This window comes from Musca domestica, unplaced genomic scaffold (genome assembly GCF_030504385.1).
Source record: "Musca domestica strain aabys unplaced genomic scaffold, Musca_domestica.polishedcontigs.V.1.1 46, whole genome shotgun sequence".
Lineage (NCBI taxonomy): Eukaryota > Metazoa > Arthropoda > Insecta > Diptera > Muscidae > Musca > Musca domestica.
In genome coordinates this window covers 97586-112801 of record NW_026712336.1, presented here as the reverse complement: position 1 = coordinate 112801, position 15216 = coordinate 97586, and the positions used below count along the sequence as shown (strand labels likewise).

Below are 15216 nucleotides of genomic sequence, written 5' to 3'. Positions count from 1 at the left end.
TAATCGACGAAATATTTCGATTTTTTTGTTGAATTAGCTTTGGCTGTTTTTGAGCTGATGCATAAAAGTACCATTAAAATTTATTTTAGACAGAAACTATCAAAGGAGAAAATATTCTATACCAAATTTTACTATGTGCCACCATAGAAAAGAAGTCTCTATTATCTCTATCTCTATTATCATTATATATGAAGAAAATATTTGATTCAATGTTGCAAAAAAACGAGAAAATATTTTCTATGTTTTGATAGATTTTTTTCGGCCTTTTTTTAGTCGATGCATGAAAGTGATATAAAACTTCATTTCGGAGAAATAGTGTTAATGGCGGAAATATTCTTCATCAAATTTCACTATAAGTCACCAAAGATGTGAATTCTCTATTTTCATTACATATCGAATTTGGAAGGAAATTTATAAAAATATTTTTTTATTTTTAGATGGAATTTGCTTTGGCTTTTTCTGAGTTGATGCATGAAAGTAGCATTAAATTTTAGACAGAAATTTTTAGACAGAAGCTTTCAAAGTAGAAAATATTCTATACCACATTTTACTATGAGCCACCAAAGAAAATAAATCTCTTGTTTTTGTTATATATCAAAAAAATATTTCAATGAATTTTGCAAAAAAAGCGAGAAAATATTTTAAATTTTTTTATGGATTTTTTCGGTATTTTTTGAGTTGATGCATGAATGTGATATAAACCTTCATTTTAGATGAAAAGTATCAAAGGGAAAAACATTGTTCATGTAATTTCACTATAAGTCACCAAAGAAAAGAAATGTCAATATTTAATATATATCAAGAAAATATTTGAACCAATATTGTAAAAAAAAACAAAAATATTTTCTATTTTTTGATGGATTTTTCTTTGACCTTCTTTTGAAGCTGATGCATAAAATTGACACTTAAACTTAATTTTAGGCAGAAAGTTTTAAAGGATAAAATGCTCTACACCGAATTTCACTGCATGTCTCCAAAGAAAATAAATCTCTAGTTCCATTATATATCGAGAAAATATTTGTATCAAATTTGTGAGGAAAACGCAAAAAATATTTCCTAGTTTTTGATGGATTTTTGTTCGACCCTTTTTTTGAATTGACGCATGAAAGTAACATAAAATTTCATTTTAGACAAAAAGTTCGAAAAGAAGAAATATTCTCCATCAAATTTTACTATAAGTCACCGAAGAAAAGAAATGTCTATTTTCATTATATATCAAGAATATATTTGTATTGATATTGTCAAAAAACCGAAAATATCTACTATTTTGTCAATGGATTTTTTGGCAGTTTCCGAGTTGATGCATGAAATTAGTAGAAAACTTCGTTTCAGATTGAGAATATCAAAGAGAAAAATGTTCTCTATCATATATAACTATAGGTCACCAACGATAAGAAATCTCTAGTTTCACTATATGTCAAGAAAATATTTGTATCAAATTTGCAAGGAAAACGCAAAAAATATTTTTTAGTATTTGAAGGATTTTGATTCGATCTTTTTTTGAGTTGACGCATAAAAGTAGCATAAAATCTCATTTTAGACGAAAAATTTGAAAGGAGGAAATATTCTTCATCAAATTTCACTATAAGTCACCAAAGAAAAGATCTTGCTATTTTCATTACATATCAAGATAATATATACATCAATGTTGCGAAAAAATACTTGAAAATATTCCATATTTTTATAGGAATTTGTTTGGGCCTTTTTTCTAGTTGATGCATGCAAATGACAAAAATCTTCATTTTACATAGAAAGTATTAAAGAGGGAAACATTCTACACAAAATTTCACTATAAGTCATGAAAGGAAGCAACTTTCTATCTTCATTATTTATCAGGAAAATATTTGTATCAATGTTGAAAAAAAATAAAAAAAAATTATTTTTGGATGATTTTCTGTTGCGCTTTTTTTAAGTTTTGCATGAAAGTAACATAAAACTTTGTTTTAGACAGAAAGTATCAAAGAGTAAAATATTCTACACTAAATTTCACTATAAGTTGCCAACGAAAAGAACACTCTATTTTCAATATATACCAATAAAATATCTCTATCAATGTTAAGAAAAAAATCACAAAAATATTTCAAATTGTCTTAAAAAATTACAAAAAAAAATTTTTATTATTTAAAAAAATCCATATTTTTTAAATATTATTTTTAAACTATTTGCACAGAAATCCGCCATGGTAAACATTGTTTTAAAAAGTATTTTAACTTTATTCTCCTACATTGTAATTATTATTCTTGTCCGATGGCGATCTGACATACAAAGTTGTGAAATACAAAATTGCAAATTATACAAAGTTGCAAATTATAGGGTAGGGCATAAATCTGCCACACTATAAATACATAATACCAGCAAACCGATCAAATATTTCAAAAAACTTTGAAACTTTGCGAAAAACGACGGAATTTCAACAAAGGAAAATGTTATTTCCAAAACCAACAGGGTGGATATTCTTCACACTTTCCTGGCAGATGTTACAAGGAGCCGTCTATGAATTTACACCAGACGATGATCAAATATTTACCGCCTGTCCTGATAAACCCGGCACCAATGGAATCCTAGATATTGTTGATATATCCGAAATAATTTTGGAATATAATGACGGTGTTGTTCGCGTTGAGGGTAATATGACCTTTATATGGGAAGATGTAAAACCCACCGATCGCATAGAGGTTAGTTTTTTTTTTTTGCTAGGGAGACACTTAAATTTAATTTATTTTCTTTTCAATTTGCGATTTTCATCTCTAGGTAATTGGAGAGATTTTGAAATTTAAACGCGGTTCCTGGCAGCCAACAATTCTAACAATGCGTCTCGGAGACTTTTGTCGGGTCCAATATGATGCGCTTTCTCCGTGGTATCCCGTGTGGACTGTTAATGTTCCCGAAAATGAGCGCAAATGTATAAATAATTTTGGGGTAGGTTGGGAAATTTGGTTGGTGAATCTTTCTTCATTTTTTGTTCTTCTCTATTTCTAGCACACTATTCATTATCGTCCCTATAATGTGTACACTGCTGCAGAATATTTCATAAATTTGGAGGGACGTCATAAAATCGTGGTCAACGTCTATGCCTATGACGAAAATAATATGAAACGTCCCAGATCGTATTGTTTTGAATTGATTGGTGTCTTTGCAAAAGTTAAAAAACAAAGAAGCATGTGAGAGTGTATACAACAGGATTAAGTGTCAAATTTCAAGCTATTAAATAATTGAAAAATTAAAGAAAATATTTTACTATCAAAGTTAACCTGTCGCCTTTTGATTCCCTAAATTTTTTGGGGGTTTGATCTACAAACCGATTACAATGCAATCCACTTTGAATTCTACACAACCAAGACTGGCTATTGCACAGTGCAATTTTAGGACAATTTGCCCCGAATACGGAAAAAATGCAAAATTTGCAAAAAAAAAAAAAAAAAAAAAAATTAACCCAAAATGGATCCTACATTTTTATGATACATGTTGAGCCTACACATAAAGGGTGAGATGAAAAAAACTGCAACAAAGTCGAACGCCATAATTTTTAATTATACCCTACAACACTATGTGTTGGGGGTATTATAAGTTTGATTGGACCAAAAATTATGTAACACCTCGAAATATTGGCTTCCCATATAGGAAAGTATATATGGATCTTCCTAGCTCGCCGAGCTGAGTCGATCTAGCTATGTATGTCCGTCTGTCCGTCTGTCCGTCTGTCCATGTTAATTTGTAATCACTCTACAGGTCGCAATTATGGCCCGATCTTCACGAAATTTAGAATGTAGGTGGGGTTGAGGTCAGAATAGAACCCTATTTCTTTTGGAGATGATTGCCAAATGTTTAGGGGTTGAAATGGACCAAATACTGAAAAAATGTCGGATTTTGCAGTAGCTATACAGGTCGCAATTATAGACCAATCGACGCGGAATTTCGCATGTAGCTAGAGTTTAGGGCGGGGAAGAAGCCTACCAATTTGGGTGGTCATCGGATAATATTTAGCGGGTAAAATAGACCATATCTTTTGTGTTGAAAAAATCAAAATTTTTCATTAAACCGCGAATATTTTAAATCCTGGCGAAATCACAAAGCCATCACAAGGTTACTTCTGATCTTTACATTGATGTTAACATCCAACAAAACGGATGTATAGCAAAATATGTGCGATATATATGTCTATCAAAGAAGATATGCTTGAAAGATTAATTCAGAATGGCCTCTTGGCAGGAAACACAAAACGTCTAAAAAATCGCATAAAAATATCTCTCTAAAGATGAAAATATTGATTTTGTAAATTTTTCTCATATTTTTTTCAATTTTGTCATATTTTTTTTTGGCATATTTTCATTTTGAATTAAACATTTGGTAATATTTCTACAGCTAAAAAGACTAAGTAGTTAGGATATCAGGATATCATATACAGATCGCATTTATGGCCCGATCCTTACGAAATTTTGCATGGGGATAAGATGAGGGTCAGAATAGAAGCCTACTATTTTTGGAGATAATCGCCATATATTTAGGGGTTGAAATGGACCAAAAACTGCAAAATTGTCAGCAGGTCGTAATTATCGCCCGGTCCTCACACACATTTGTATGGGGGTTAGCGGACATTGAAAAAGCCAAGCAGTTTTGGATGGCCATCCAAAAATATTCAATGTGTGAAGGAGTTTGCCAACATTTGTAGACTAAATACGAAAATGTCCATTCCAGTGACTTTTTGGAGAATTCACAAACACAGGAAAGACGCCCTTCCGACTATTTCATTAACGCTGATTTCGTTGAAGAATATAGTCAAATGTCTGTATCTCATATAGATGCGTTTCAGTCAAAAACCAATAATAAATGTTAATCTTTTGCCACTTCTGAGAGAAATATTGGTTCCTTCTTGGGGAAATACTGGTTCCAGATCTAGGAAGACCATTTACGTGCAACATCTACCAATAAATTGGAAATGAGCAAATTCGTTTAAGTTGCTATTATTCGAAAATTAGAGAACGAAACCTGATGGTTTTCTTTTATTATTTGTCACAATATCTTGTGGAATTCTTTTGAGTATCTCGCCTATATAAACTGTTTGGTTTATTATAGTGTTGTAGGGTATTCAACGGTCGGCCCCGCTCGACTGTAGCCTTTGCTTACTTGTTTTAAAATTTTTTTGGTAAGGGAACCCCCACAAAAATCGGATTTAAAATTTGATGTCATTTCTGCTTCATTTATTGTCAATATCAAGGGATTTAAGAAATTGTTCTAATATTTATATATGTGTGTGGGATAAATAAAGTTTTAGTGTTATCCTGAGCCACCACTCCATAGAAGTGAGCAGTATTTTCCACTGCATTCACTCACATCCGACAATCCCATAACTATTTTGCCACTAAAATTCCAAAATAATTTCATTAAACTAAGCCACATACAACGGTTGCTGTCTGCAATTTTCATTCAATAATGAATTAAAGTCAAAAGCTTTAATCCTGTTTAGCCTGGCCAAATACAAATTGAAGTGTAATTTTTACCCCGGCCATATTCTCATGGCATGGATTTGCCATTGCCAATGGAGAGGATATGGTTGGGTAAAATGGTGTGTGATCTCATTTTGATTAGATTGTTCGAATTATTGAAATATGTTGACCATATTATAAATTTAGACACACCGACACACACGCACACAATCACACCAGCGATTATTAGTTTTACAATTGAAAACCTATGTGTGGCCATGAATGCAACAACAATGAGGATGGCAGAGATTATTTGTTGTAATAAAACAACACTTCCACTATTATTAGCAAAAACAACTAATTTTGAGTTGGTTGCAATTTTTGTTTTGGAGAATAAACCCACATTTCAATGGAAATCTAGTCGGAGGGGAATTGCGGGTCATAATAGGAAGTGGCATTGCGGCAATCAATTAGGCGAGTGATAATGGGGATATTTTGAATGCAAGAGGTATTAAAACACACAAATAAATGGGTAAAGGATAAAAGTGATGTTGGGACTTGTGGAAGCCTTGATGCGTAGGGAAGGTCTGATGTTGAAGGATTTGGAAGAACGGATTTGCTCATTTTCACTCAGGAGGAAAACTTGTTCGTGATCAGGATTCATCGGAGTCTATTCTTCATTTTTTTTTTTTTGTTTTGTGTGGGAACACTCCCACGTCACTCCAAGTTTGAACAAGTAAAGAAAGTCTTAAAGACGGGCGGGGCCGACTTTATGATACCCTAGACCACTTTGATAATTTAGTAGAGCTCCGCAAAACAATTAAAAGCTTTTATGGGAGAATTCAGTCATACACGCTCTGATTATAATTATAATTTAAAGTTCAAAGGACTAAGTATGCCGAAGCATTTGTATATTTTAAATTCGGACTTGTATTGCCCATTTGGCGCATTATTAATTTGAAATCGGATAAAGATATATATGGGAGCTATATCCAAATCGGAACCGATCTCGATAAAATTTGGCAAAGATATTTCTGAGTTGTATTTCATATATTTCCCTGAATATCGTTGTTACGGAGTGCATATTACGACTGTGGATAACAAATATAACAAATCGGATGAACAATATATATGGGAGCTATATCTATATCTGAACCGATCTTTACCAAATTTGACATACTAGCTTCTAGACTCAATTCGGTCGCATGTGCCAAGTTCCATTCCATTTGGGCAAATATTAGACGTTTGGTGTACAATAGAAGGTAAATCGGACGAAGTTATATATGGGAGTTATATCCAAATCTGAACCGATCTCGATAAAATTTAGCAAAGGCATTTCTGAGCTGCTTTTGATATATTTCCCCAAATATTGTTGTTACAGAGTGCAAATTACGACTGCGGAGGACAAAAATAACAAATCGGATGAACAATATATATGGGAGCTATAGCTATATCTGAACCCATTTCGATCAAATTTGGCATACTTATTTTCAGGCCTAATTTGGTTGTATGTACAAAATTCCATACTATTCGGGCTGATATTACACGTTTGGGCAAATCGGACGAAGATATATCTGTGGGAGCTATATCTAAATTTTTACCGATTATCTCCCATTTCAATAGGGTTCGTCCTTGGGCCAAACAAATGTTGATTGGAAAATTTCATCTCAATCGGATAATAAATGCGACCTGCATTTTGTTCACAAGAATACATGGACAGGCGGACGGACGGACTGACATACATAAATCAACTCAGAAAGTGATTCTATGCAGATTCTCAATACATAATACATAATACCCTTAACACTATGTGGTGTAGGGTATAAAAAAAAATCGGTCGAAAACCCCTAGAAAGTAGCGGACATAACTCTCCTAATAATGGGGATTATGCCTACAGCGATTACTGATATAAATTCCATTATAGGTAGGTATTTTCGACATGCGTGAATTTTTAGACACTCAATCACATGACTGGAGAGCGTATACAGGGTGAGATAAAAAAAACTGCAATAAATTCAAACGCCATAATTTTAAATTTTTTTTTTTTAATTTTATTGAATGAAAGCAAAAAATGTCGGAAATAGCATCAAATTTTAGAATAAGTTAAGGTTCGTTCAAATTGCTCACCTTTGGCACGAATTATAGCCTTCAAAAGGCCAATGAAACCGTCACATGCTGGCCGAATGTTGCTCTGCGGTATTTTGGCCCATTCCCGGCGAAGCGCTTGCTTGAGGTGATCGACACTTTGGTATTTTAGTGCCAACCTTGCTCTCCAAAATACTCCAAATTTACCAACGGATTGGTATCCAGACATTTTGGAAATGAAGCGGGGAACCTCATTTTGTAACCATTCGTGGGTGGCGCGTGCTCAGAGCGATGGTGTTGAGTCCTGTTTGAAATGTCCTAGGTCTGCGGCCAAAATGTTTGCGTGCCCAAGGCTTTAATACACCCTCCAGAATATTTTCGCGATAATATTCGGCATTTATTCTGATGCCACGGTCGATTAATACGAGTGGAGAGCGACCATCGGCTGTTATGGCGGCCCACACCATCACCATGGCCGGCGCTTGAGTTCTAGTGGCTGGTGGCCAACCGAAGGTGCACATTTTCAGCTGACCTCTTTGGCAAGTAAACACGATAATTTTGTTTCTTTACAAATTGCTGGACAACGAATGTTTTCTCATCGCAGAAAACCAAATTCGGCAGTTCACCACTTTCGGCCAAGCGAAGCACTTCTTTAGCTCTTTTGAGTCTATTTTCCTTCTGTTGCAGTGTAAGTTCTTGAAAATTTTTGAATATCCCTAATGCTCACAAAACACGAAATTAACATCCGATTGCATTCAGACTTGGCACATCTCAATATTTCCCTCAACACAAGGTCTGTTATAAAGATGATAGAGATCGGATCAGTTCTTATGGTTCCACAAAGGTTCAAAATTTTGAATAACCAAAACTATCTACTAACACAAGGTCTGCTGTTATGATGGAATATATCGGACCACTCATCTGGTACCTACCCCACAAACAGACAAAATTTCTAATAACCAAGAAGTTGATAAAACTTGAAATTAACACCCGCTTCCATTCCGAATTGGTACATCTCAATATTTCTATCAACAAAAGATCAGTAATAAAGAAGGTAGAGATCAGACCATTCATTCTGATACCGCCCCACAAAATGTTTGAAATTTTGAAAACCCATAACGGGCTTAAACCCCTAAATAAGCATCCAGTTCTTTTCAAATTTTACACATCCCATTACTTCTACTAATGTAAGATTTGCTGTAAAGATGGGATATATCGGACCACTCCTTCTGGGACCTTCCACACAAAAGAGTCAACATTTTGAATATCCATGAAGCTCATAAAACGCGAAATTAACATACGATTCCATTCAAACTTGGTACATTTCAAAATTTCCATCAACACAAGGTCTGTTATAAAGATGGCAGAGATCGGACCAATTCTTCTGGCACCTCCCCCACATAGGGTTCCAGTTTTTGAAAAACAAAACACTCAAAGAAGGCGTAGATCTTTTAGGAGTTTTTCAAAAAGTTCCGGTACAAAAATACAAATTTTCTTGTATTGGTCCGGAACTCCGGTTCAAAGGTCCCATCATATGATTACTTGTTAGATAGGTATTTCCATAAGCTTTCTGGTTAACTGTAATCAGATTAAAAATATGTCTCTGCAATAAATATAATATAATAAACTCAAGTTAAGCTTTGGTTTCTTTCCCACATCAAACGGTCCTACTTTCCATTATGGGGGTTATGACCAGGAAAACCCAGATTTGCAATTTACAATGTCCGGGCACCGTTGATGTGTGCTTTAGAAGAGGGGAAAAGTTCTTGTAGAGAAAAAATAACGTTATAAAAATAGAAGAACGAAAAAGTAGAATCTGGTCGATTATGAAAGGATGTTGCTCCCTCTCGAAAACAAGGGAAATACGCTCGAGCGACATCGAGCGAATTGAGTTTGCCCAATTTTTTTAGCACCCATGAGTGCTCCAGCACGAATTCGAGTGAATTTCTCTTTTTTAACCATTTAGAGCGAGTTTTTCAGAGGTCTGTAGACAACCTGTATGAAGATCCTTTGATCTGACTTCTATGTTAAGAGGATCTGTGTAATGTATATTATCCATATAACAGCTGTGGAACGTGGTCGGTTTGTTGAAGGTCCTTGAATGACCTTCAAATTATTGGAAGTTTTTGGAAGAGAGGGTGTGGAGGTTTTGGTACAGAAAAATACATATACATAGAAAAATAACAACAGCATGACAAAAACTAAGAGAATGTCCGGAGCAGAGCAGAGAGAAGAATCTGCTCGTTTTTTAACGAATTTTGCTCTCTTCGAAACATACTCAAATATACTCACTCCTTCGGAAATATACTCACTCCTATTCGAGCGAGTTTCTCAGATGTCTGTAGACAACCTGTATGAAGAACCTCCGATCTGATTTCTACTTTAAGATGATCGGTGGAATGTATTTTATCCATACAAGGTTTGTGGAACGTGTTCTTTTCGTTGAAGGTCCTTAAATGACCTCCAATTATTGGAAGTTTATGGAAGGGTTTTTATCTATAGAAAACTTATGGAGGGTATACTATGTGTGTGAATTATGTCCTCTATATACAGAAGAACTTCGAATGCGACACTTGGGGCTTGTATTGGTGTTATACAAAAACTTTGGAAGTTCTTTGACCTATAGACACCAATTAAAGAGCTTTTATACTTAAAACCCCCCAATTTCATCCAACCAAAATTTAAGTCCTCATTTTAAATCGGTCATATTCTCTTTAAACAAAAAAACTGAATTTCATACACATTCATAAATAAATACAACAATCTGTTCGCCGACAAAAAAACCGCAAATGTGATAAATTTGCATTACAGATTTTACGCTTTCAAATGCGAGTCAATATTAAGCGATATATATTTTTTTGCGAATTGCAACTGATGCTGTTGTTAAAAAACGCGCTCGCTGTTGTTGTGTGTTCTACCATAATAAAAACCACAACAAAAACAAAAATATAATAACGAACCAGAATGTCAACAGCATTTAACCGCCTGAATTGTACACATTAACCGCTGATGGTTTTTCAGTTGTTGTTGTCTTATCACAGGCGTTGGAACAGTAGGTTAGTGGGTCAGGGTGGGTGGTAATTGTGAAACAAATAAATAGTTTTAATGTGTCAGGTCTCATTGTTAGGGAAAGAGGGGTCAGAGAGGGGGGAAGAGAGGGACAGACAGGTGACTGGCCGAGAGTCAAAGCCCAGACGAAATGGCTGAAGCCAGAATCTTAAAATTTGCACGAGGGTTAATGTTGGTGTGTAGGTGTAAGAAAAGTCTGGTTTTCCCAAAATTCGTACTAAAAGGGTAGGAAAAGTACTAAAATTTGAATACTTTGTATTGGATGAACGCAAAGAGTTAGTATTCTGAAATTTGAAATGAGAGTCACCAATATAGTGCAGAATATATGTACCAAAGATGGTTTGGAAATTCGAACTTAAATTATACGAAAAGTTCTTAAATGGTACTGAATTTATAAAATTGTACCATTTGGTATTATGCGAACATATAGAGCTAAAAACTTAAAATTCGCTATAAGAATCAAGGTTGAAAAGTAAGTTTGATATATGAAGGTGGTTTTGGAAATGTGTACTAAGGGTATGGACTGTACCAAATGGTACAAAACTTGAAACAGTTTGGGGTTGGAGTTCCTGTTGGTGGTAGGTTTATGATAATGACAGATGTATACCCACAGCCAATATTCGATTATTTAAAAATATTTTGACTTCCGTTATGAATTTTCAAACTCTTGACCCTCTATGGAGTGGGCTTTGAAAGAATGGGTCAATATTGTCTATTTCATATCGGACCTAAATAAACATGACATAAATATTATTATAAATATATAAGAAAATCGAACATTTATATCCAATTTATGGAAAATCATAAATTCCATATTCATCTCAGAATTCTGGTTGAGAGACATATATTTGGATATAGCAAATTGTAAAGAATCGCTGAGTTGTTTCGCAATTTATGACACATAAAAGTATCGAAAATTGTGTCCTTTTGAGGGTGAGGTACCAGAAGGGGTTCGCAGATATATATAGCATCTTCACAACAGATTTTGTGTTAGCAAAATTGTTTGTATGTGTGAAATTTGAAGAGAATTGGATTCTTATTTCGCTTTCTTTGCGCGTTTTGATTTTCAAAATCTTGAACCATATGTGGAGCAGGTAGCAAAATAAATGGTCCGATCTCTAACATCTTTATAACTGATCTTGTGTTGATGGAAATATTTTAGATATACAATGACTGGAATGGAATACGATATTGATTTCGCTTTTTATGAGCTTCATGGATATTCACAATTTTTAGCGTTTGTGAGGGAGGTACCAGAAGGAGCGGACCGATATTGTCAATTTTCGCACCAGACCTATCACTGACGCAAATATTAGGATATGCAAAGTTGGAGCAAAATAGGATTATCATTTTTCTCTCTGCGCAAAAAAGATGTATTTATTGATAATTTCGACCATTTGTGGGGGAGTTACCAGAAGGAATGGACCGATATATTCCATCTTAACACCAGACCTTGGGTTAATAAAAATATCGGTATGTGTGAAATTTGAACGCCATCGGACTCTTACATCAGATTTTTATAAGAGTTGTAATTATTCAAAATTTTGACCATTTGTGGGGAAGGTACTTGATGAAGTGGACCGATATTGTTTATTTTCACACCATTACCTAGCACTGATGCAAATATTAGAATGTGCAAAGTTGGAACAAAATCGGATTTTCCTTTCACTTTCTGTGCAAAAACATATTTTTGGAAAATTTATACCTTTTGTGGGGGAGGTACCAGAAGAAGTGGACCGATATTGCCCATCGCCGAACTCGATCTAAGTTTGACAAAAATATTACGATGTACCAAGTTTGGACCAAATCGGATACTCCCTTCGAGAGTTATCGCGCGCACCAGCCTGCCAGATAGAGAGAGAGGGACGGACGGACAACGCTAAATCGACTCCAAATGTACTGAAACGGATTTGGTCCAAAGAGACCTGGGGTCTAAAACCGTTATTTCGATATATACATACCCTCTGTAGCCATATGGCTGACGGTATAAATACTAAATAGACTATATTTGGTACAATTTGATATTGGGTGCTTGAAATCTGAAATCGTTATATGGGGGATATACGAAGACGTGTACCTTCACAGACAATTTTCTGTCTTAGGCTGTAGTATTCATTACGAACTTCATATACTAAATTTAAAACAATTCCGGTGAAAAAGGTCTCTAAAATCATAAAAATACCGAATATCGGGAGGTATTGTTACATGGGGGCTATACGATGCCATCGATCTGCACAGGCAATTTTCACAGGCTGTAGTATTCATTACGAACTTCAAATACCAATTTTGAAACCATTACGGTGAATAATGTCGCTAAGATCATCAAAGTACCGAATATCGGGAGGTATCGTTATATGTGGGCTATACCAAAACGCGGACATACATGACCCATTTTCAATACCAAAAGTCCTGCAGACATAATATATATTTGAGTAAAATTGTATCAACCTACTTCGGAAGTTAGAGAATTTCATAGACGGACGGACATCGCCATGGAATTTTATGCTGATCAGGAATATATATATATACTTTGTGGGGTTTAAAATGTATGTTTCGAGGTGTTACAAACGGAATGACAAACTTAATATACTCTCCATACTCTGGTGGAGGGCATAAAAATACAATGACAAAAAACGTATCTCCATGATGCAGTTGTCGAAAGCTCAACCAATGAAAGATATTAATTTTTTTATTTTTATCCAAAATGCCCTCAAGCTCAAAGCTATTTCATTTTGGGGGGATGATTTGACAACCATATTACATATAAGGCGAGGTGAGGGAGAGAGGTCTTCAGAGACAAAAGTTTATTCTAATTTTTCTTCATCAAAATTGTTGGCTTTTAGTCAGCCCGTTTTGTAAGGCGGATGAAGTTTTCATATTAGTTTCTGTAACTTAACAAGAGTTTGACATTGAAAAAAACGAGGGGTGGTTAATTAAGGCTAGGTCTATTTTCAGTTAGGATGGTGACTCCAAAAAAAAAAAAAATTGGATATTGCCACGATTTTTATACCCTACACCATAGTATGGAGGGTCTGTGGAAATCACTTTAGCTTCCGAAGGAAATGAAGAAAATCGATACAAATTTACTCAAATGTGTGATGAGAGAGAGAGTGAGGAAGAGAGAGAGAGAGAGAGAGAGGGGGGGGGGGCATAGATACGAAAGTTTGTTATAATATTTCTTCCTCAAAAGGTTGGCTTCTAGTCAGCCAATTTTGTAACCGTTTTGTAATTTCTGTAATTTAGAACGAGCTTGACATTGTAAAAAACGAGGGGCGTTTGGACAATATTCAGTTGGTACGATAACTTGAAAAAGTATTGAATATTATTAAGATTTTTAAACAAGAATTGTTTAGTAGATATTTCATTAATACATTTTTATTCTTCTCCCCTTTTTTTTGCCACACTCCTTCGTATCGTCTTCAGCCTTGCATTTTTGTTTGCCACCATCAAAAATAGCAAAACAAGCTAGAGATGCACACTTAAACTTTAGTCTTTGCAAAATGCATATTTCTCGCTTGGATAGTTTTGCTTAGCTAAACCCAAGTTAACATGTAGTCGTTGCTGTTGTTGTTTTGTTTTGATTGGATGAGCTTGACAACTGCTGTTGCAACAGAATTTATCAGTCAAGGTTGCCACGGCATGGGTCAAAGTTTTCGTTTGCCAGCCAGCCAGCTGGCATAAGTGTTGTGCTGTGACACACATGACATCATTTGAAAAGAAGTAAGGAGTGAATTTTTTAAAATTTATTAATTTATCCTTTTTGTCATAATTTAAATATATCATGTTTTATGTCACTAATTAATAATTTAGTTGGAGATTCCCACTAAATTATTAATTAGTAAAAATTAATAAAGGTAAAATTTGAGATAAAATTTAAGACTTGTAGAAGACCTTCTACACGCCTTCAATTGATTAAACTCATTTTATTGGTTTTCTGAAGTAAAGATAGAGATATAAGGTCTTCAATTGATTCAAAATATTTTTAAGATATTCTGTTGATAAAACCTTGAAGTTCGCAATGGATACTACAGCCTAAGATAGAAATTTGTCTGTGCAGGTTCACGTCTTTGTTTAGCCCCCATATAACAGTACTCCCCGATATTTGGTATTTTGATGATTTAGCGATAATGATACAGGGTTGCCCATATTTTTTTTAAAAAATCCATGTTTTTTTTTTTTAAATCAAAGAAAAAAATAAAAATTTGGCGGTTGGCAATGTTAATCATTTAATTTGTTCCAAGTAGATTTGTTTACATCAATTTTTGAAAATGATATCTATCAAATGGCCGCCTCTGGCGTTGATGACGTATTGTGCCCTTTTTGCTCCATTTTCCATCGTTTTTGCCAACATTTCGGCCGGAATAGCGGCTATTTCTTCACGAATGTTGTCCTTGAGCTCTTCTACCCCACAAGAAGAAGTCAGGCGGCGTCATATCGGGCGAACGCGGTGGCCAGTCCAAATCACCACTTTTCGACATCAAACGGCCCGGAAACAAATTCTTCAGAAAATCGATTGTTATGCGACTTGTGTGCGGTGGAGCGCCGTCTTGTTGAAACCAGATGCCTCATACGCTTTCGACGAATAATTGACATCACAAAATTGGTCATCATGTCGCGATAACGCTCCTGATTTATGGTA

At 34.8% G+C, this 15216-nt stretch overlaps 1 protein-coding gene across 1 annotated transcript; it reads left to right on the top strand.

The window, feature by feature from the left end:
- The first annotated feature begins 2390 nt into the window (after window positions 1–2390).
- On the top strand, window positions 2391–3216 carry LOC131804548 (uncharacterized). Its single transcript, XM_059127574.1, has 3 exons — window positions 2391–2675; window positions 2752–2919; window positions 2980–3216. The coding sequence occupies exons 1-3, from the start codon at window positions 2424–2426 to the stop codon at window positions 3163–3165; spliced, it is 606 nt and encodes a 201-aa protein (XP_058983557.1). The 5' UTR covers window positions 2391–2423; the 3' UTR covers window positions 3166–3216.
- The last annotated feature ends 12000 nt before the right edge of the window (window positions 3217–15216 follow it).